The sequence below is a fragment of the Protopterus annectens genome, chromosome 12.part0, assembly GCF_019279795.1.
Source record: "Protopterus annectens isolate FY-2018-M chromosome 12.part0, PAN1.0, whole genome shotgun sequence".
In the NCBI taxonomy this organism is placed as follows: Eukaryota; Metazoa; Chordata; order Ceratodontiformes; family Protopteridae; genus Protopterus; species Protopterus annectens.
In genome coordinates this window covers 1,082,792,289-1,082,815,342 of record NC_056746.1, presented here as the reverse complement: position 1 = coordinate 1,082,815,342, position 23,054 = coordinate 1,082,792,289, and the positions used below count along the sequence as shown (strand labels likewise).

At 43.7% G+C, this 23,054-nt stretch overlaps 1 protein-coding gene across 2 annotated transcripts in view; it reads left to right on the top strand.

Annotated features, from left to right (window-relative positions):
* The window catches only part of LOC122816985, a 596,328-nt gene that overhangs the window by 339,887 nt on the left and 233,387 nt on the right, over positions 1–23,054 (top strand). For both annotated transcript variants that reach the window (XM_044090096.1, XM_044090095.1), the window contains one exon: positions 5,543–5,695. In XM_044090096.1, the coding sequence (XP_043946031.1) occupies positions 5,543–5,695 (153 nt within the window). The remainder of the gene's footprint in view (positions 1–5,542; positions 5,696–23,054) is intronic.

The following is a 23,054-nucleotide window of genomic DNA, read 5'->3' as shown; positions in this document are numbered from 1 at the left end:
TGCCAAGAGTATAACAGCTTTCCAGCTTCCAAAGCTTCAGGGCACCTTCCACACACACAAACTGTAGTCAGCTTGCACTGAACTGACAGAAAGACAGGTTTGGGAGCCAAGCCTCTCAGAGCTTTACTGCTGCCAGAAAGAATGATCCTCTAAGGCTTTCCAGGATCAATGATTAGCTTGATGTTGTTCCTTTGCTGGGCAGGTAAGTTCCCTTTTGGGAAAAAAGCTTCCATTTTCTAAATATTGTTTGTATATTATCACTTTCCTCTTCAGGAGAGTTATTTTAAAGATAGAAGTTTTGTGTTTTAACAGACTGTCACAAGAATGTGTGGTACTTTTAAATGAGAGCTCACTTTTTTGCCTGTCAGTTTAAATGTTATGTAAAGTAACTGAAAAACAGTTTTTCCTGTGGATAAATTGTGTTTATTTTACTTTGTGAGAGCTGGCAAAGTGTTTTAAAGTGTTTTACTGTGTTTTTCTGTGATAAAAGTACATTTTAAAATTTTAAAGATGTAGTTTTTACTGGCATTTGCTGCTTTTCTTCCCTGGGAAAGAGGCACCATATTCAAACTGACCATGGAGCAAACTACCGGCCCTATGGTTAATACTTCTTCTAGCCACAAAAATAATAAGTTAAGCAAACAGTCTTTGCCACCACAACAGGCTAGCAATTTGCCTCAGTTACAGGTTGATAAATGTTATGGCCACTTGTACGTCAGACCACTCCTCTTTTACCCCAGATCCCTTTGGTGTAGTACCTACAATCCACTATGGACTTGGGGGTTCACCACGTCCTGTGAGGTTATTGGGATCCCCTCAGTGGGCAATAGAGAGCTACTCTTTTCAGTCCTGGTAGAGGGAACAGGGAATGCTTAACTGTTGTGTCAGAATGCTGTGCTCATCCCTGGCGAAGCTACTGCTGCCATTAGTAACATGGTTGGCTCAATTTTTCCTGTCAAAAAGAAACTGAAAACTAAGCATGTGTCAACTCTTCCTCATATTTCTTGAAACAAGAGAAGTGTACCTAGTCCTGCTCAGGGTTTAATTCGGGCTGTTGGTCCTTCTTGTAAAGTAGCTTTCCTGAAGGGATGCAAGATTTTGATTTTGAAGGGGGAAACGAAGGGACAAATGCAGGTTTTTTTCTTCTGATTTTTTATTCAGATTCTAGAGGAGAGCTCAGTTTCTGATTCCTTTTGCAGGGTTTTCTCTTTCTGTTTATCTGAAACTATTGCTAGAATGTGCCAGTGTTTTCAGTGGGAGAACACTAGGATTCCTCAGTCCTTCAGAAAATACTATGAGAAGTTGCAGAAAGAATTTCCAAGACCTACCATTCCTCCTGTTTCGTCTAGTTTAGAGGATGTTACTGTTACTGCTTCAGCTGTCACTAAAGTGGCAGATAGAATGTATAAAGTTCCTCAGTCTTTTAAGTTTGTACATACTGTTCCCAAACCTGACCTAGCAGCTATAGCTTTAGTTGAACCTACTGCTGCTAAACACTTAATTAACTCCAACCTACTCTTTCTGATAAGGATGTGGAAAAAATTTAAGTATTGGGAAACGTGTATACTTCTATAACTTTGATTTTCAGAATTTTGAATGTTTTATCTGCAGTTTCTTGTAAGGGAAATCTGCTTTAAATAATTTAGTTTCTTCTTTTGCGCAAGTTACTACTCATTGTTTACAGTGTGTCTGTATGACTCTGTTAATACTTCTTCCAGGGCTATGGCCTCTGGTAATAAAATACGAGTAAACTGACATTTAAGAAGAAATGTCAAGGAGATTCCTAAAAGAAGCCTTGAACATCCCAAAACCAAGGGCAGTCCAACAAGACTGAATGACTGTTCAAGAGACATTCTGAGCCCTCTCACCCTAGCACCTTTTTTCTTCCAGAAAATCTGAATCTCTGTTTTTCTCCTTGGCAATAGATAGTTTCAGACAAATGGATTCCAAAGATTATTCCTTAAGGTTGCAGATAATAGTGGGAGGAAATTCTTCCTTTCAAGGGGGTCATTCCTCATCCTCCAAAAAAGACTGTTTTGTTTCCTCTGGTTCTTCATTACATGCTGTCCCAAGGAGTGATAGAATTTGTTCTTCTTTCCCAGGTGGTGAAAAGTTTTTATTCATGGATGTTCTTAGTGCCAAAGAAAATGATTGAAGACCAAATCTGGATCTTTCTTTTCTAAATCTGTTTGTGATGGTGCACAAATTCAGAATGTTGCCACTTCACAACTTGGTACCTCTTCTTTCTGTAACAGGTTTCCTAGACTTAAAACATATTTATCATCGCAATCCTATTCCTACAGACTTCAGACATTTCTTAAGGTTTTGTGCTTCTGCATCACATTATCAGTTCTCTGCCTTACCCTTTGGACTGTCCACTGCAACAAGAGTGTCCACAATAGTGTCTTACTCCATTTGCAGCTCTTTGGAGGCTACACGGTATCCTAATTTGTCCATATTTAGATGACTTGTTTATCTTTATTTATTTATTTAAATTTTTTTACTGGGAAAGTCCAGTGGGAACAAAGCCCATTTACAGCGGAGGCCCATGGAGAAACGCTCCAGACTCCTGTCTTTGGAATGTGAGGGGAAAACAAAGCACCCAGAGGAAACCCACTCGAATGCAAGAAGGACATGCACACACTGCACAGAAGGCACCCCAGCAGAGAACTGAACTGGAGAACCTGTTGCTGTGAGGCAGGAATGCTAACCATTGCACCACTGTGCCTCCCTTTGCAGAGTCTTTTCCAAAGTGTTAGGAATCTTTCTGTTACACAAGCTTGGGATCCTAAGAGAACATTCAAAGTTCTTCCCTGACTCCTTCACACAGGATTGTATTTCTGGGATGTCAGCTAGACACCTCAGTTCAAAGAGCTTTTCATCCACAGGAAAAAAGTTGATATATAGCTAGATCTCTTTCTAAGGTTTTCCACTCTAATTGTGGTCACTGCAAGGGAATACCTCAAAACTTTGGGTGCCATGGCTTCTATGATTCTCATGATACTACTGGTAAAACTCCATATGATGAGTATACAGTGGTATCTGAAGTCTGTTTGGTCCCAACATCAACACCCTTTGTCTTTTCAAATCCCAGTGCTGGGGTTTCTCAGCAGAGAAATCATTTGGTGGAGATAACCGATATCCTTAAATCCAGGTCTCCCTTGACCCTCCATGTTCCAAAGCAATTACTCACCAGAGACACCTCAGACTTTGTATGAGGAACAGTTTCAGGAGGGATAAAGTGCAGGGTGTGTGGGACACCAATAATGGATGCAAGCACACAAGTATAAAAGAGATGCTTGCCCTGATAAATGGGCAAAACTCTGAGTCATCACTGAACTCTCTGAATTATCATTGATCCCCAGGATTTATTCAGTTTGTCACAGACAATACTATAGTCACATGGTACGTCAACAAGCAAGGGGGAACTAAGTCATACCCTCTTTGCCAATAGCCTTGTTAGCTTGGGATATAGCTTCACAGCACAATCTTACTCTGCAGGCATCCTACATTCTGTCAGAGCAAAATTGTGTAGCAGGCAAGCTGAGCAAGATCAGGCAGACCTTCATGAATAGAAACTAGATAAGGGATCTCCTGAGATTTGATCCATCTGGAGGGGCTTCCTCAAGTATACATCTTTGCCTCCTTTCTGAACAATCAACTGGCAAGATTCTGTTCCAGGACGCCATGAAAGAAGGCCAGGAAGACAGATGCCGTTTCTTTTCCTTGGACAGGAATGTTCCTTTGCGCTTTCCAGCCTTTCCACCAATATCCAGGGTATTTCTGAAGACTCAAAAGAAGTCTCTAAGTTCACTGTGGTGACTCCCTTCTGGCATAGGCATCTGTGGTTCTCACTCCTTTTGGAAGGGGGCAGAGGCAATTACCACAAGCTTTCTTACAGACTGGATCTACTCACACAAGAACAAGGGTGTTTGATGCACCCTGACATTAATCAACTTCTGTTGACTGCTTGGATCATAGGGTTTTAATTCCTTTCAGGCATCTGTTTACTGTGGACATGCAGCAGCTAGTAATGGAGACAAGATAGCCTGCTACTAGAAAATCATGTATTGGCAAATGGAAAAGGTTTTCTGGTTGATGTTCGTAACCTGTCCAGCGCCCATTTAGGGCTAGTTCTTCGGTTTTGCAGTGTTTGTGTGAGTTACTATCCTATGGCCTTTCTTATTCCTTCAAGGTTCATTTATCAGTCATTTCAGCATGTCTGCCCATGGATCTTCCTCTTTCAGTGTATTCTCAGGACAAACTGTTTTTGTAAGAGGTTTTGCGCAAGAGGCCAGTCCTTGGGATCTTAACTTTGTATTACGGAAGCTCACACTTCTTACATTTGAGCTATCTCATCTGGCTTTACTCAAGGTTGTTAAAATGGAAGACAGTTTTATTGATCACTCTGACCTCTGCAAGAAGAGTATCTGAGTTGCAAGCTCTTATGGTGAGTCAACCCTATCTCATTTTCCACCTTGACAGAGTATTTTGAGAACTAATCCTTCTTTTATCCCTAAAGTGGTATCCATGTTTGCTTTAAGCCAAAGCATCCATCTAACCATTTTCTTTCCTTAACCTAGAAGTGAGGGAGAAAGGATACTCTGCACCTTAAATGTCCACTGATAACTCGGGTACTCTCTTGACAGACCTAAATCTTTCAAGTCTTCATATCACTTGTTCATTTTTTGTGAAGGTAAAAAGAAGGGACAACCTGTGTCAAAATAGACTATTTCCAAATGGTTGTATAACACTGTTAACTTTTGTTAAACTCACCATAACAAAACTATTTCAGGTAGAGTTAAGGCCTACTCTTCTAGGGCCTTGGCTTCATCTATGGCTTTTGGAAAGGGTTGGGTCTAGAAGGATTCTAGACGCTGCTGCGTGGTCCTTACAAAGCACTATAAGCTTGAATCCTTCTGTAGGGTCCTGGTCAGGCTTTGCTACGACTGTTTTTCAGGGGCTCTTGGACTCTTCTCTTTCCACCTACCAAATGTAGTAAGCTAGGATTATCTATCCCTATAGCTAAGGCAGCAGTGATCAGTCAAAATGTACTGTTGTAAGTTTACTTACACAACTGTACTTTATGGATAAGTGCATCTTGTACAATTGTACTTTATTTACTGCACATTGATTACCTTAAGATTTTCTAAAAAGGCAGTACTTGTGTTAACGTATAGCATTCTTGCCTTCTGTCTTTTTGATTGTTTGATGGCACTGTTTGACAGTGCATATACATTTTTCTCCATTATAGACGCTTCACAAAGAATGTACTAGTTTTTCTTAAAGATATTTTCATGTTGTTTTCAACCCATCTCAGATGGCATAACTCTTCACAAGTTTGTAAAACTGCTAGGACTATGAAAGAATTCTAGTAATGGCTAGGCTATACAAAAATACTTGCACATCAGACTGCCGTCCATTGCATGGGGTTTAGTAGTACAGCTGTTAGTTAACAAGTCATGTTTGTGTGGCCCAAAATGTGATGTTTAAAGTGTAAAAATTTTGAATTACAGTTTGTCTGCATTATATATTTCTACAGAAAAGGCTGGTGTGGTGAAGCAGAGGCTGTGCAGTGATTCTGTGCTTCTTGTTCGCCGTGAAGATATTTTAAGTCGCCTTTCAGAGGATACAAAGCTTTCTGCACTGGCCCAGGTACAGGACGATCCACGCTGGGAACTGTTGGATGTAGCAGGCAAGTATATATGCATGTGTAAAATTTTTTTTAATTGAATAAGAACTACAGTTGCTATCAGCAGGGCAACACATATGCAGGATTAATACAGACCATTCACAAATTCAGAAACAAGGAATTCAGAGCATGTTGTAAAAACAATGCTTCTTGCCATATGTGTTGTTTATTTGGCATAAAAATAAGTAGGGAGTTTAGGGAGGTAAAGCTCCCTGTCTGGAAAGTCTACGCTCCCAGCTCAAGGTGTAAGGCATAAAGGTGACGTACAGACTTCAGAACTTCTTTTCATGTACATACTTCAGAACAACTTTGCTGTCGGTCCGAACGCCATCATTGATTGTTGGTCTGAACATTCCTTCTTTCAAGTGTGTTACTAAGACATGTTTCAGATAAGTGCCCCATTGGGTTTCCTTCTTGTCTATTTTCACTTTTATTTTGTGGGTTTATACGTCATCCAGAAAGGAGAAATGTCATTGTGGGAGACAAATTCCCCATAAAGATAGTCATGAGCAGTGTCTCTTTTTGTTCACATGGTACTCATGACCATAGCAAGCATTTGTCCCTAAGACCCTATGTAGTCATGTCTCCTCCTTGTTGATTTACCTGGAGAACTATCGTCTTGAATTGTGAGACAAGGTGCTATGGTGGAATCTTCCCATCCTGAAGGTCAGCCACCTGCCAAGAAAAAGGCCAAAAAAACTCTGGTCTGATTTGGCTGCTGTCCTGCCTCCCTTGGACATCTCCCTCAAGACTGGTGAAATCCCAGAGGATCACCTGGTTGTTGTCTCATATTCCCCTGCCCATGACCGGCATGGATCCAGCTTCTCGCACGTCCTCGTAGGCTCTGCAAATGTCCATTTTGGATGTTATGGGGGGCTTCAGAAGCCCTTGATCGGACCGACTATCAGAGTAAAAAACTCCCTTCTCCCTGAGCTGGTGGATGCCGTACCCTGACATCAGGATGGTTGGGTATAAAGGCAGCAAGCCAATGCCATGACATCAGTCTTTCTTGCTGTCTGAGCTCAAAGCAGTTGTGAGTGCATTGGCCGGTCTGCACCAGAGTGAGGAATTATTCTAAAGCTAAGTACCCCATTGGGGAACTCTTTCTTACTTGTGGCTCATGTCAGATAAAGTTAACAACTGTCTTCATTGTGGTAAATAAATCCCACACAGAGACTTTCATACCTTGTGTGTCACTTAAGACCCAAACCATGATGTCCCAAATTGTCGTCTGTGCTCCCTTTTCAATATTAGGACTGTAAGGCATAGGGCCAAAATCTTGATGTTCTTCATCTCACATTGCTGCAGTCCTTACATATGGGTAGTCCGCTGTCCTCGGTCGGCCCGAATACCAAAGTATAAGGCTGACGTCGGTCAAGGCGCTTAGAACTGACATCAGAACGTCAGGGTACAAAAGCGCATGACCGATGTCATATCCTCAGTCTTTTTTGCCGCATGGTCCGATGCAGAAGCAGCGTTGCAAGTGCCGTTCGGCGTTCTGAAATTTTTCGAGTTCGGAGTTTCAGACCGAATCAAAGTTGGCTAAGTACCCCGTTGGGGAATATTTTGGTTTTTTCTTGCCTCAGTGTTTTACCGGATGTCAGAAAAAGTGAATAACTGTATTTCTTGTGGGAAACAGATACCGCATAGGGATTATCATTCTTTGTGTATTCCTTGTTTGGGGCCTGAGCACGACGTTGTTGGGTGTCGCTTTTGTGCTAGATTCAATAAGCGCACTATTAAGCGAAGGTTAGATTGTGCTAGGCTGGTCTTCGGGAAGCGGTGCAATTATAATATGCCGTCGGATTCTCCGGCGCCCGCTTCTTCGAAGAAGCGCAAAGACAAAGCAGTTAAACCCAGGCAAGAAGAGTCGTCCGTTCCGGACGTCGGTTCTTTAGAGGCGTCAGTGGAACCGGTGGTTCCGGCGGAGGCTTCTCTGGAGTCCCAGGGGGAGACTTTGATATTGCAGGATGTGGCCTCTCAGGAGGCAGGTCAGGCTGAAGGGGCTTCCCAGGTTACTGTACTCCCCTCCCTTCCTAGGGTGGTTAGGCCCTCTCCTTCTGTTTCCAAGGCTTCTCCCAGAGGCAGGCCAGGTTTAGCTTCTGTTGGGGTCTCTCCTAGTGCAGCAGGGTCTGTGCCCAAGAAGCACATGCTTAAAATGGCAGAAGATTTGATTACTCTGATTAGAGGTTCTTTGCCCCCTCCTGATAAGAGGCCTAGGGTGGAGCCAGAGTTGGGGAGTTTTGAGCAGGCTTCGGATGTTTCTGAGTCTTCGGCTGAAGATTTGCAGGAGTACTCTCCTTATTCTGATTCTGATGCAGATGATTCGACTCCTTCTGCTTCTCCTCCAGAGGATTTTTCTTTTTCAGAGACTCTTCATTCCATGAGGGAGCATTTTAAGTGGGAAGGTCAGGACTTCTCTGATTCCAGGAAAAGGCTTAGGGAATTTTCCTTTTACCCCAGCATAGGCCCTTGGCTATACCTCCTGTTCTGGATGTTGTGGAAGATGTGTTTGCAGAGGCTTCACTTAATCCTGATTCTCTGCCTCCTGCTCCTGTTAAACCGGATAGGTATTACAGGGTGCCTGAGGCTCATAAATATCTTTATAAGAGTCCTAGGGCGGACCCAGAAACTGTTAGTCAGGGACCTAAGGGGTCAAGGCCTCTGTTGTAAAAATCCGGTTCCTCCAGATAAAGAGGCCAGAGCTTTGGATAGATGGGGAAAGAAAGTCTATACATCTTCTACCCTAGCTATGAGGGCTTTGAATTGCCAGTTTCATATGTTGAAATATCAAAACTATCTTCTTTCTCAATTGAAGTCTAAGGTGGATGCTCTGGCGGAAGGCATTGAGTGTAAAGAATTACAAGATTTGGTGCATGTTTCAGAGCAGGTGGGTAAGCATTCTTTACAATGTGGTTTTGATGCTGTACAGGCCTCGTCTAGAGTGGCTGCCACTGGTTCAGTTCTTCGCAGGCACGCATAGCTGAGGGATCAGAATTTATCTGACCATGTTAAGACAAGGATTTTGGATGCTCCTTTACAGTCTGATGTGTTGTTTGGTTCACCTGTGGAGTCAGTCTTGAAGAAAATGGAAGACAAGGCTAAGTCCATGCAGGCTGTTAAAGATTTTTTGCAAGTGCAGCCTCCAAAGTTTAGTAGGAATTGGCCTGCTAAGGGGTGGACGTATCCTTCTTATGATTCTCAGTCTAGGGGTAGATCTAGACGTGGTAGGGGCAGAGCTCAGAGTTCTTTCAGACCTAGAACAGGGAGTTCACCTGCACAATCTTCGGGTGAGGGCAGGGGCCAGTCCTTTCGTAAACAGGCCCAATGACCTACCTTTTCAGCTGCCAGATCCTTCTTGCCTGGCAGCTCCTTTGGGAGGAAGGTTGGCACTCTTCAAGGAAAATTGGAATTTGATTACCCAAGACAAATGGGTATTGGATATCATACACCGAGGTTACAAGTTTTATTTCCATACCTTGCCTCCTTTCAAAGGCATGCCGGACATTCCTCCTCAGCAAAGACTAGAGGCTCACAAACAAATTTCTCTGCTACGTCAAATAGGGGCCATACAACCGGTCCCTCTGCCAGAAGTGGGCCTAGGATTTTATTCTCGCCTGTTCCTAGTACCAAAGAAAGGGAACACGTGGAGACCAATCTTGGATTTATCTATCCTCAACACATATCTGGACATTCCCAAGTTCAAAATGTTGACGTTACAACAGCTTTTACCTCTGCTGGGCAAAGATCACTGGATGGTGACTCTGGATCTCAAGGAGGCTTACCTTCATGTTCCTATCAGGCTCAGTTGCAGAAAGTATCTGCGTTTTCGGGCTGGGACTTCTCATTATCAGTTCTCTGCATTGCCCTTTGGCTTATCTACTGCGCCCAGAGTATTCACGAAGGTTCTGGCTCCAGTGATAGCTTTCTTCAGGCTAAGAGGAATACAGATCTATCCTTATTTGGACGATTGCCTGATTCTGGCTCAAGGAAAGGATGAACTTCTTCATCATTTACAGTATGTGATAGCAGTGCTAAGATGCCTGGGGTATTCTGTGAACGAAATAAAGTCCAGTCTAGTACCCTCTCAGGACATGTGCTTTCTTGGTGTGAGACTGAATACAGCATCCCAGATGGCCTTTTTGACCCCGGACTAACAAAAGAATCTTTCTCTTTACTTCCATCAATTGTCTCATCAGTCCAGGCTGACTGCAAGGACAGTCCTTCAAGCCTTGGGGTTCATGGCATCTTGTATTCTGGTACTTCCCAATGCCAAACTGCATATGAGGAAGCTACAATGGTATCTCAAAAATGTATGGACACAGCACTGCCAAGATATGGACACTGTCATTCAGATAATACCTTGCATTCAAAAGGAATTTTTGTGGTGGGCTCAGGCATGTCACCTAAACAAGGGACTCTCTGTGACCCGGCCAGAGGCGAGTCAGATTCTAACGACAGATGCCTCAGACAAAGCTTGGGGAGCTCATCTAAATGGAAAGTGGGTACAAGACACGTGGCCTGCCAGACTTCAACATCTGCATATCAACTTGAAGGAGATGTTAGCAGTCCAATTTGCATTAATAGCTTTCAAGGATTTACTTCTTCCAGGGCAGGTGTTGGTTCTAACAGACAACACAACTGTCATGTGGTACATCAACAAGCAAGGGGGAACTCATTCTTATCCTCTATGCAGACAAGCAATGATTTTGTGGGAGACTGCTCTCAGTTTACAGCTAAATCTTCAGGCAAGGTTTCTGCCGGAGCACAGAACTCCTTAGCAGATGTGTTGAGCAGACAAATTATGGATCCCCACGAGTGGAAATTGGATCCTCATGTATTTCAGAAATTGACAGTGTTATGGGGAACTCCAGACATAGATCTGTTCGCTTCTCCACTAAACTACCAGCTGCCAAAGTTTTGCACAAAAGGTTTCATCCCACAGCTTGGAAAGTGGATGCTCTCTCATTCAATTGGAGCAATCTTCATGTGTATGCCTTTCCACCTCTGCCTCTCCTCCCAAAGGTACTCCTGAAGGTCAGACAGGACAAGCCAAAGATGATTTTAATAGCTCCAGATTGGCCTCGACAGCACTGGTACCCATTACTGAGAAGTCTGGTACAGGAGCCTCCATGGCCTTTGCCTTGCCTTCGATTCCACACCTGCTGTCTCAGGAGAACAGTCATTTACTCAATGTCAAACTTCACTCTCTACATCTAACAGCCTGGCATATTCTGTTTTAAACCCTGGAGGGTCTCAGCTTCCACAGCAAGTTTTGAATGTTATTTTGGAGGCCAGAAGGCCTAGTACAAGGAAAGTGTACGCAGATAAATGGAGGAGGTTTTTATTTTGGAGTACAGCAAAGGAATTTGATGTTTCTGAGCCTAATTTAAGTGTGGCTCTTCAATATCTTACTGAGTTACTGGACAAAGGTTTGTCCTTCTCCTCTATTAAGGTTCATGCTGCAGCAATTTCTGCTCACTATGACTGTGACCCACCATTGTTTTCTCATCCTTTGTTTAAGCAGTTCCTTAGAGGGGCAAAGAATATAAGACCCCCACGTAGAGCTCCTACTCCTGCTTGGGATCTCAATTTTGTGTTGGAGAAACTCACTCTACAACCTTTTGAGCCTGCAGCTACTGCCGAGTTGAAATATTTATCATGGAAGACTGCTTTTTTGTTGGCCATTACCTCTGCAAGAAGGGTTTCTGAATTACAGGCCCTTATGGCGGTTGAGCCTTTCTTAATTTTCCATAAGGATAGGGTATCTTTGCGTACTAATCCTTCCTTTATGCCTAAAGTGGTTTCTAGTGTGGCTTTAAACCAAACTATTCATTTGCCTACTTTTTATGCAAACCCCCAAAATAAAGGGGAAAAGATTTTGCACACTTTGGATATACACAGGCAGTTGCGATATTTTTGAGCAGAACTAAAGGGTTCAGGCAGTCTCAGCAGTTATTTGTTTCATTTGCTTTGGGTTCTCAGGGCAAGCCTGTTTCAAAACAAACTATTTCTAAGTGGATTGGGTTTTGTATTGCTTTCTGTTATTCCCATCATGGTAAGGAGATTCCAGCTGGGATTAGGCCTCATTCCACTAGGGCTACTGCCACTTCTACAGCTTTTTAAGGGGTGGCAACTAAAGATATTTTGGAGGCAGCTACTTGGAGTTCAGTGCATACTTTCTCTAAGCATTACCACCTTCCAATTTACTCTAAATCTAGGGCTGGTTTTGCCACTGCAATTTTACAGGGCATTTTGGCAGCTCCTAATGCTTTATAGTTTTGCCATCCTCCCTTACCTCTGCTTTGGGATTCTACCCATATGTAAGGACTGCAGCAATGTGAGATGAAGAACATAGTACAGTTTTGTACCTACCATAAATGTAGATGTTCGAAGATCCACATTGCTGCAGTCCAATTTACCCTCCCTCCTTCCCCTCTGTAGTTAGAGGCGGTTGTGTGGTTTGGGTTGTGAATATTGTAAATATTGTAAATAGGATTAGTGCAGGGGTGGTTGATTGGTTTTTTGCTGTCTTTTGGTTTTGGCCTTTCTTTTTAGGGCCTTCTGACATCTGGGGCAAGAAAAGACTGAGGATATGACGTCGGGTCATGCGCTTTTGTACCCTGACGTTCTGATGTCAGTTCTAAGCGCCTTGACCGACGTCAGCTTTATACTTTGGTATTCGGGCCGACCGAGGACAGCGGACTACCCATATGTAAGGACTGCAGCAATGTGGATCTTCGAACATCTACATTTATGGTAGGTACAAAACTGTACTTTTAAGCACCTATGTCAGCAGTCCGCTTCCCATCATTCGATGGTGTCTGTCATCCTGAGGTTGAGTTCCCTAAGGGAAAAAAGGAAGAAAGACCCAAACTTAGGGTATCGGGCAACAACCTTTCTCCAGATGCCAGTCCCCCAAGGCTCATTATCGCAGAGGAAGGAGAAGCACCTTTTGCAGCCCCATTCATCAAGCAAAGTGATGGTGCAGGCCTCTGTCGAGACACTTTCGGCGTGCGACCTGCTGTCATGTCCCTCAACTTCAGGTCAGGCATTGGTGTTCGGTTTGTCGGTTGGGGCTGGAGTTTCTATGCAGACCTTGGCTTCTGACAGATGATCCTTAGCTGACAATGACCCTTCGGGGCATCTGCCAATATCAGGTATTTCTGTCAAGGAGACTGGTGTCAGAGTGGTGGACGTGCACAGGCCCAAGGCAAAAACTACACCTAAAAAGAGCTCGACATTAGGTACTGTGCATAGGCTTACCAGTTTGCATCCCACAGGTTATCAGCAGGACCTTATCTCTTTGGTCAGAGCCAACCTCCCCGTGAATCTTCACCAGGAAAAAGGAAGAGTGCTTTGATCTCCCTCAACCCTTGGCTATCCCTCCAGTTTTGGAAGTGGTAGAAGATGTCTTTAGGGAAACATCTCTCAGTCCAGACTCTGTTCCCCCAGTGCCTCATAAACCTGACAGGTTTTACAGGATACTGAACTCACACAAACTCTTTTCTAAGAACCCCTCTGTGGACCCAGAGGTTGTCACCCAGAAACACATTAACTGGACAAAGAAGGCAGGGCTCTTGACAGATTTGGGAAGAATGTTTGCACTTATCTACCATGAGGGCCCTCAGCAGCCAATTCCATATGATAACATTCCAGCAGAATGTTTTGGAAAAAATGAAGCAAAAAATGTCCTCCCTGGAGGACAAGAACATCTCCAAGGAATTGCTGGATCTCTGCCATTCCATTTCACAGGTAACTAGGCACTCCTTGCATTGCGGATATAATGCCCTAGAGACATCTTCCAGAGCTGCTGTCTCTGGTTCGGTCATCAGAAGGCATGCTAGGCTTAGGGAACAGACATTACCAGAGCATGTCAAATCTAAACTGTTAGCTCCACAACCCTGGATAAGGACTCTTCTTTTGAACCAAAGGCTGAGGCTCTGTTAAAAAAAAAAAAAGATGGAGGATAAAGCAAAATCCTTGCAAATGGTCAAAGACTTCCTCCATGTCTAGCCATCTAGGTTCAGTAGGAATTTCCCCACTAAGCATTGTTCCTTTCCTTCCCAATCAAAACCCAGTCAGAGGAAAACCCGAAGGGAGAGGCCTCATAGGCAGCAACAGCAATCTCAGGGGGCAAGACAGTGGTCCTCAGGAGCACCAGGCCTGGGGGTTCTAGGCCACAGGGCCCTAGCAGAGATCAGCAATGACTTATCAGAATTCTACCCTGAGCAATCCTGAGGGTCTAGAAGACCCAGTACTAGGAAAATGTACTCTGCCATGTGGAGAAGATTCTCTATTCACCCTTCTGCCATTTCAGCCCACATCTGTGCTCTTCCTCCTATCTTTTCCCACCCCCTAATGCAGCAGTTCCTTAGGGGAGCGCTGCACGTCAGACCTCCAAGGAGGCAGCCCACCCCTCCCTGGGACCTCAACTTTGTTCTAGAAAAAATGACCTTACACCCCCCCCCCCCCCTTGAACCAGCTGCTTCAGCAGATTTAAAATTCTTGACCTGGAAGTCTAAGCCTTTTACTGGCTATCACCTCGGCTAGGAGGGTCTCTGATTTGGAAGCTCTCATGACAGTGGAAGCCTTTCTTATCTTCCACCCAGGCAGAGTTTCACACAGAACTAATCCTTTCTGTATGCCCAGGGTGGTCACTGACACTTCTCTTAACAAAGCCATATACTTGCCTACTTTCTTCCCTAACCCACAGAGCCAAGGGGAAAGAATCCTTCACTCCTTGAATGTACACAGGCAACTTCACTACTACCTTGACAGGACTAAAACTTTCAGAAAATCGGAGCAACTGTTTGTTTCCTTCGCCTTGTTCTCAGAAGGCAAACCATTCTTTAAGCAAACTGTCGCCAAGTGGATCTCCCACTGTTTTCCTTTTATTACATTTTGCACGGCAAAAAGCCCCCTGAATCTGTTAAGCATTTCTACCTCCAGTGATTTCCTGATGGTAGTACCTATCAAAGACATTTTGGAAGCAGCTACCTGGTCATTGTTGCATACCTTTACTATGCACTACCACCTGTCAGCCTTCTCCAAGTCCAGAGCAGGATTTGCCACTGCCATCTTGCAGGGCATCCTCTTTTCCCATTAAGGCACCTTTCATCCTCATCTCAGCTTTGGAAATCATCCCATAAGTCAGGACTGCAACAGTGAAACACGAAGAGCAGAATAAAGTTGTGTACACTTACATATATGTACATGTTTGAGTATTCACTGTTGCAGTCTTCTTTCCCTCCCTCCATCCCCCTTATTCTCCTTACAGTAGTTTTTTTTTCTCTGTCTTCCTCTTCCAGGTGACCCTCTGTAGGGATGACCTAAGGGTCCCTTTCTCTAACCTGGTCCCTTGTTTAAGATTCATCTGTGGGGCATCTACCATCTAGGAGCAAGAAAAAGCTGATGTCATGGCTTCAGCTGTTCCCTTTATACCTAACCGTCCTGACGTCAGAATAGGGCATCCGCCAACTCAGGGAGGACAGAGTTTTTTTTACTCTGGTAGTCGGGCCAACCAAGGGCTTCTGAAGCAGGAAGTCCCATAAGTCATGACTGCAGCAGTGAACACACTCAAACATCTACATTTATGGTAAGTGTATACAACTATACCTTTCCCCAGCAACTAAAGATCCCCAGTGAATGACAGGATTTTACCCAGGGGTTGTTTAATGCTTTAATAGCCTTAAAGCCTCCCCAAGGAGTTTCTGTGCCTGCTCCACCTTGGATATCTACTCACCTCAAGAGGACCAGAGAGCAGGAGTCCTCTGAAGAGGATTTGGATTCCAAAGAAGAGTCTTTGACATATTCCTCTCCAATCTCTTCTCTTTGGATTATGGATCTGAGGAGGAAGATTCTATTAGTTTAGACTCTCCCTAGGAAGAACTCTCCTTTGAGGACACTATCTCTCGCATTATTGAATATTTCATATGGGATTGTTCTCAGTTTTCTGATATTCAGAACACATAGTATGACCTCTTCCAGGTAGAGTCTCCCAAGCCCTTTGCTGTACTTCCAGTCTTGGCTGTCCTTCTAGATACGTTTTCAGCAGCCTCTGTGATCCCAGATTCTCAACTTCCAGGCCCTAAGAAACCTGATAGATTTTACAAGGTAGTTGATAATTGTAAGTTCTTGTACAAATGTACTTCTGCTGCTCCTTCTGTACTATCTGTCTCATTTGACAAACTTTCTAAACTTTTGCCTTCCACTAAACTACGTCCTTCAGACAAGGACTGTAGAGATATGCAATGTTTAGGCAAAAAGATGTATACTGCTGCCACCCAGCCTTTTCGGGCTATTAATTACCACATCCATTTGACTAGGTATGTTTTTGCCCTTCTTTCTCAAGCTTCTCAGTCTATTTCTGACCTCCCTGATTCAGAAGGTAGGGTCTCGGTCCTTTCTCTACTGGGTTCTACCTCTCAAGTGGCTCACTACTCTGTTAAATGTAGATGTCCTTCTATTCATTTGCTGCAGTATTCTTCACTTGAGGGAGATCCCCACCAGATGTTGCCCCAACGTCAGCCAGTATACAAAAGACTTTTACCACTGTAGGGCACTTGGTACATCTGGCATAGGCTGCTGTCATACGTAGGCCATAAAACAGATGTATGCATGTACCATCCTCAGAACTTTTCTGCCGCCAGTCAGAAGGCCAGCTACTGAATTTCGGTCTTGCATTTTCCAGTGTTTTCGTAATTGTTTTCTCAGATAAGTGCCCCATTGGGGAATTTTTTCTTTGTTCCTTTTTGTTGCGTCATCCAGGAAGGGTAAGTGCCAGTGTGGAAGACAAATTCCACATAAGGACAGCCATACCCAGTGTCTCTTCTGCCTAGGCCCCAACCACGACCATAGATTGTGTAGTATTTGCCAATCGTTTCTTCCAAAGACCCTTAGAAGCAAGCTTAATTCCCACATGTGTGTTTGGAAAACCAGTGTTTAAAAACTTTAACTAAACGAATGGAGGGTGCCCCAGAATCAGATCCAGAGTCACCGAAGCATAAAGACAAAAAAGCTAGGCCTGCCCCTTGGGCTACACCTCTGCAATTCAGCGTCCGTCATGAGGTGCTTGTCAACTTGGAGGTACATGGGATCTCTGGCTTGGAATCACAGGCCAAACCCATTTCTGAGGTTGCCTTGCCTTCAGCTGCAAGCACATCACTAGAGGTTGAGCAGACATCCGACTTGGACATCAAGGGGGAACTGAGGCTTGAATGTGTTGAGGACCCTAAGAGCTTAGCTTGCAGCTCTGCATCTGAAGTCCTGAAATATGAGCCGTCCGATACTAGGCTAACGTCTGGTCCACCAACTCTTCAATAAATAGTGTCTCCGCTAAGAAAAAGCACAAGACAAAATATTTATCCAGTACTAAAGAGGCCCCATGTTCTTCATGTTTCACTGTTGCAATCATTACATTTGGGTAATCTGCTGGCAGGATGCCCTCAAGTCAGCCTGATTAACAAGGTCTTGGGTCCTGCGTCGGTTGCTGTCCCTTCTTCTGTGATGTCAGGTCATCAGGGGTATAAAACATGAAGCTGATGCCATTACATTAGTCTTTCTTGTCGTGCGGTGCCCGAAGCAGAAGCAGTTCGCAAGTGCCAGTTGACCGACTCATGAAATTTTAATTTTCGAGTTTCAGATCCGAAGTCTTCAACTAAAAAGCTAAGTATCCCATTGGGGAAACTTTTTCTTGCTCCTTATCATTGTCAGTAAAAGTTAATTGCATTACTTGTGGGAAGCAAATACCTCATAAGGATTTTCATTTGTACTATATTCCTTGCCTAGGCCCTGACCACAACGTACCTTGCTGTCAGTTCTGTGCTTTATTTAATCAACGCACTATCAAGCGTCGGTACATTTTTGCTTATAAATATTTTGTCTCACCCTTTAATTATCCAGAAATGTCGTTGGTTAGCAATCCGACTACCGGAATACCTAAAAAACGCAAAGAAAAAGACAGACAGGCCGTTGAGGTCCAAAACTGCCAACAACGCTTCTCCTAGGCCAGTCGCCAGTTTGCCGGTACTCAGTGAGGCGCATTTGCACCCCTGATACCTGCTACTTCTGATTCGCAGGCTTCTACTGAGACCCATTCAGAGTTCGATATGCAGCTAGTTGCTTCAATTATGGAACCCATGGATGTCTCTACCTTGGATGGGTCCAGAGCCACTGTGCAGGCACCGGCTTAAGAAGGTGTTTTCAGCCCTACAGATTTGTAATTAGACTGACGCCATCTTCAAAACTAAGGCCAAAATATCGACTTATGCCTAAAAAAACGATACCTGGGCCACATGTGCAGGCCCCTATGCCTAAAAAACAAATGATCAAAATGGCTGAAGATTTAATTACTCTGATCTGGGGTAGCCAACCCCCCCCCCCCTTCCAAGAGGCCTAGGCAAGATGTTGATTATGAATCCTCTGAACAGAATTCTATTTCTTCTGACTCTTCTAATGAACAGGATTTGTCTATACCTACTTATGAGGACTCAGATGCAGAAGATTCCATTCCTTCTGCTTCTCCCCCTGAGGATTTTTTCTTTTGGGAAAACTTTGCATACCTTAAGGGAACATTTCCACTGGGAAAGTCAGGATTTTTCTGAATCTAAAAAGAGACTTAGGGATTTTCCTCTTCTTCCTCAGCATAGGCCTTTGGCTGTACCTCCTGTTCTAGACATTGTTGATTATGTTTTTTTCAGAATCTAGTATGGCTCCTGATTCTCTGCCTCCGGTTCCTTGTAAGCCAGACAGATACTACAGGGTTCCTGACTCCCACAAATTCCTTTTTCAAAAATCCTGTTGCAGATCATGAAACCATTTCTTAGGGTTCCAAGGGCATTAAGGCTTCTACTGCTAAAAATCTTACCCCTTCTGACAGAGATGCCAGGGCGGTGGATAGATGGGATAAGAAGGTTTACACTTCTGCTACCCTGGCAATCAGGGCTTTAAACTGTCAATTTCATATGATAAAATATCAGCAGCATGTCATGAGACTGCTTAAACAGAAAATGATGTTGATTTCTGACTGTGTATAAAATAAAGATTTACAGGACTTATTGCATTCAGCTGAACAAGTTGGAAAACATACTTTGCAATGTGGTTTTGATTCTTTGGAGGCCTCTTGCATGGCTGCTGTAAATGAGTCTGAGCTAGAAAGGCATGCTTGGCTCAAAGAGCAAAATCTGCCTGATCATGTTAAAATTGTTAGATGCTCCTTTACAACAGGACCGTCTCTTTGGTAGTAAGGCTGACGAAGTTCTAAAAAAGATGGAAGATAAAGCTAAATCTATGCAAACTGTGAAAGATTTCTTACAAGTACAACCTCCAAAATTTAGTAGACACTGGCCTACTAAGAACTGGTTCTTTCCAGTTCCTTCGAGAGCCACTCAAGTCAAACCCAGACATTCCAAAGGTACCAGGTTTCAGTCCCAAGGGACTTTCAGAACAAAACAATGGGGTGCCTCCTCTTCCAAATCTGGAAACAACAAGACGCCTCCCTATGGTAAGCAGTCTCAATGACTTCCCTTTACACTTACGAAGCACTTACCTTTTAGCCGCCCCTTGGGGGGGAAACTGGTTCTTCATGCAAAAAACTTGCAACTTATAACCCAGGACAAATGGGTTCTAAACATAGTATCCCAGGGATACAGATTTCATTTCCACACGGATGGCCAGACCTGCTCCCAAATCAGTGGGCAGAGGCCCAGAAACAAGTACTTTCCCTCATGAGCATGGGGGCTATTCAGCTAGTACCAGAAGAGGAAAAGGGATAAGGTTTCTATTCAAGACTTTTCCTGGTACCCAGAAAAGACAAATCTTGGCGTCCAGTTCTGGACTTATCTACTCTAAAGACCTTTCGGGACATCCCAAAATTCAAGATACTGACTCTTCACCAGTTACTTCCTATGCTAGGCAAAGATGCCTGGTTGGCAACTCTAGATTTAAAGGAGGCTTACCTGCATATCCCAATCATGTAATCTTGCAGAAGATACCTCCATTTCAAAGCAGGCTTCTTGCATTACCAATTCTCTGCACTGCCCTTTGGCTTATCTACTGCACCCAGGGTCTTTACAAAGTGCCCTGGGACCAGTGATTGCATTTTGCAGGCAAAGAAGTATTCAAATATATCCTTATCTGGACGATTGTCTAATTCAGGCAGAAAACAAGGACAATCTTCTAAATCATCTGGCGTTTGTAAAAAAAAAAAAAAAAAGTTTCTAACTTGTCTAGGGTACACTATAAACGAAAAGAAATCACAACTGGTACCCTCTCAAAAAATTACATTCCAGGGTGCAAGCTTGAATACAACTGCCCAAATGGCTTATCTCATGCCAGAGAAGCAAATTCATTTGGTGACTTACTTCAGACAGGTGGCCACAAAAACCCTGCTATCTGCAAGATAAATTCTGCAAGCCTTGGGGTTCATGGCCTCCTGCATTCTTCTAATTCCATATGCAAGACTGAATATGAGGAAACTTCAGTGGTACTTAAAAGGTTTATGGAGTCAACATTATCACAGCCTGGAAACAGTGATTCCTATCATACCTTGCCTGCAACTAGAGTTCCTATGGTGGGCAGAGGCCTGCCACCAAAACAAGGGACTGCCATTCATTCAACCCCCTGCCGCCCAAACCTTAACTACAGACACATCAGAATATGCTTGAGGGGGCTCATCTGGCAGGCAAGTGCATTCAGGGCAAATGGAGCCCAATTCAAATGCACCTTCATATCAATCAAAAAGAGATGCTAGCTGTACAGAATGCACTGACAGCCTTCAAGGGCTACCTTCATCCAGGACAATTAATGATAAAGACAGACAACACCACAGTTATGTGGTACATAAACAAGCAGGGGGGCTGCACACTCCTACCCCCTTTACAGACTAGCCATAGCATTGTGGAACACGGCCTTGACCTTTCAAATACAACTACAAGCTCAATTCCTGCCAGGAAAACTGAATACTCTGGCGGACGAACTAAGCCGAAATCTCATGGACCCACATGAATGGAAACTGGAACCACGGATTTTCAACATGTTGACAGGCAAATGATGGGGGAGTCCAGACATAGATCTTTTTGCCTCACCCCAGAACTATCAGTTGGACAAATTCTGCACAAGAACTCATCACAAAAAAAGCCTGGAAAGTGGATGACTGTATCATTCAGCTGGAAAAACCTATCAGTCTATGCTTTTCCCCCTCTGCCTCTGCTCTCCAAAGTTCTATTAAATGTCAAGCAGGACAAACCAAATAGTGATTTTGATTGCTCCAGACTGGCCTCGCCAACACTGGTACCCACCCCTGCATAATGTGTCGCACCTTCCACCGTGGCACCTGCCTCAGACACCTTACTTACTGTCTCAGCAGAACAACCAAATTCTGCACACTCAGCTCCAAACTTTGAATCTTGCAGCATGGCTAATCACCTAAATTCACCCTTAACATCCCTCAGCAAATCTGTGATGGATGTCATTTTGGAGACAAGAAGGCCTAGTACTACAAAGTCTTATGCTTACAAATGGAAAAGATTCTGTGCGTGGAATCAATCACAAGGGATAAGCACAGCAGTGCCCAATATTCCTCAGATTTTACAATACTTAACTGAGATGCTTCACAAGGGCCTGTCCTTTTCTTCCATAAAAATCCATGCCTCAGCCATTTCAGCTCATTACAACACAGAACCTCCCCTCTTCTCTCATCCTCTGCTAAAGCAGTATCTCAGAGGGGCCAAAAACGTGACCACCCAGGAGAGCTCCATCCCCTACCTGGGACCTCAGTTTTGTACTCTTCCTCCTTTCGAGCCAGCTGCTACTGAAGACTTAAAATTTTTCTCCTGGAAAACAGCTTTTCTTTTAGCAGTCACTTCAGCTAGAAGGATTTCTGAATTACAGGCTCTTGTGGCAGTGGAGCCTTTCATTATTTTTCATGCGGACAGGGTATCTCTCAGGACCAATCCATCCTTCATGCCTAAGGTGGTATTCAGTGTGGCTCTTAATAAGACCATTCATTTGCCAACTTTATTTCTCAATCCACAGAACAAGGGGGAGCGGATTTTGCATTCATTGGATGTACACAGACAACTTAGATTTTACTTAAACAGGACAAAATCTGTAAGAAAATCTGAACAACTACTGGTAGCATTTGCTGCTGGGGCAGAGGGAAAGGCTATTTCAAAGCAGGCTGTTTCCAAATGGATATGCCATTGTATTCATTTCTGCTATATGCACCATGGTAAAACTATCCCTCAGGGGATCAGATCCCATTCCACCAGGGCTGCATCTACTTCTATGGCCTTTCTCAGAGGTGTTCCTACCAGAGACATTCTAGAAGCTGCTACCTGGAGCTCAGTTCATATGTTCACCAAACATTACCATTTACCTCTCTTCTCTAAATCCAGAGCTGGCTTTGCCACTGCTGTCCTGCAGGGCAATTATAGCTGGTCCTAATGCTGTATAAATCCATCCTCCCAACCATATCTTTGGGAATCTACCCAACTGTCATGACTGCAACAGTGAAAGACGAAGGACATTGTACAATTGTGTACACTTACCATAAATGTAGATGTTCGAGTGTATTCACTGTTGCAGTCCTGGTTACCCTCCCTCCAACCCCGTTTTTCTCTTACTATACCTCTACTTTCCTTTACTTTGCTTAAAAGCCTTTTTGGTGTATTTGCTTTTGTTTGGAGGTATATTTTTTGTGTTTTTAATTACTTAAATATTTGGCTCCCCTTTTAGGGGGCAGCTGACGTCTGGGGCAAGAAAAACTGATGTAATGGCATCGGCTGCATGCTTTATACCCCTGACGACCTGACATCATGGAAGAAGGGACAGCAACCCACGTAGGACCCAAGACTTTGTTAATCAGGCTGACTGAGGGCAACCTGCCAGCAGATTACCCAAATGTAATGACTGCAACAGTGAATACACTCGAACATCTACATTTATGGTAAGTATACACAACTGTACTTTTTTCTCTTACTATACCTCTACTTTCCTTTACTTTGCTTAAAAGCCTTTATGGTGTATTTGCTTTTGTTTGGAGGTATGTTTTTAATTACTTAAATATTTGGCTCCCCTTTTAGGGGGCACCTGACATCTGGGGCAAGAAAAACTGATGTAATGGCATCGGCTGCATGTTTTATACCCCTGACAACCTGATGTCACGGAAGAAGGGACAGCAACTGACATAGGACCCAAGACTTTGTTAATCAGGCTGACTGAGGGCAACCTGCCAGCAGATTACCAAAATGTAATGACTGCAACAGTGAATAAACCCGAACAGCTACATTTATGGTAAGTGTACACAACTGTACTTTCTGCATGGCAGGCCTTTTCTCAAAATCTTTTACAGGCCTTCATG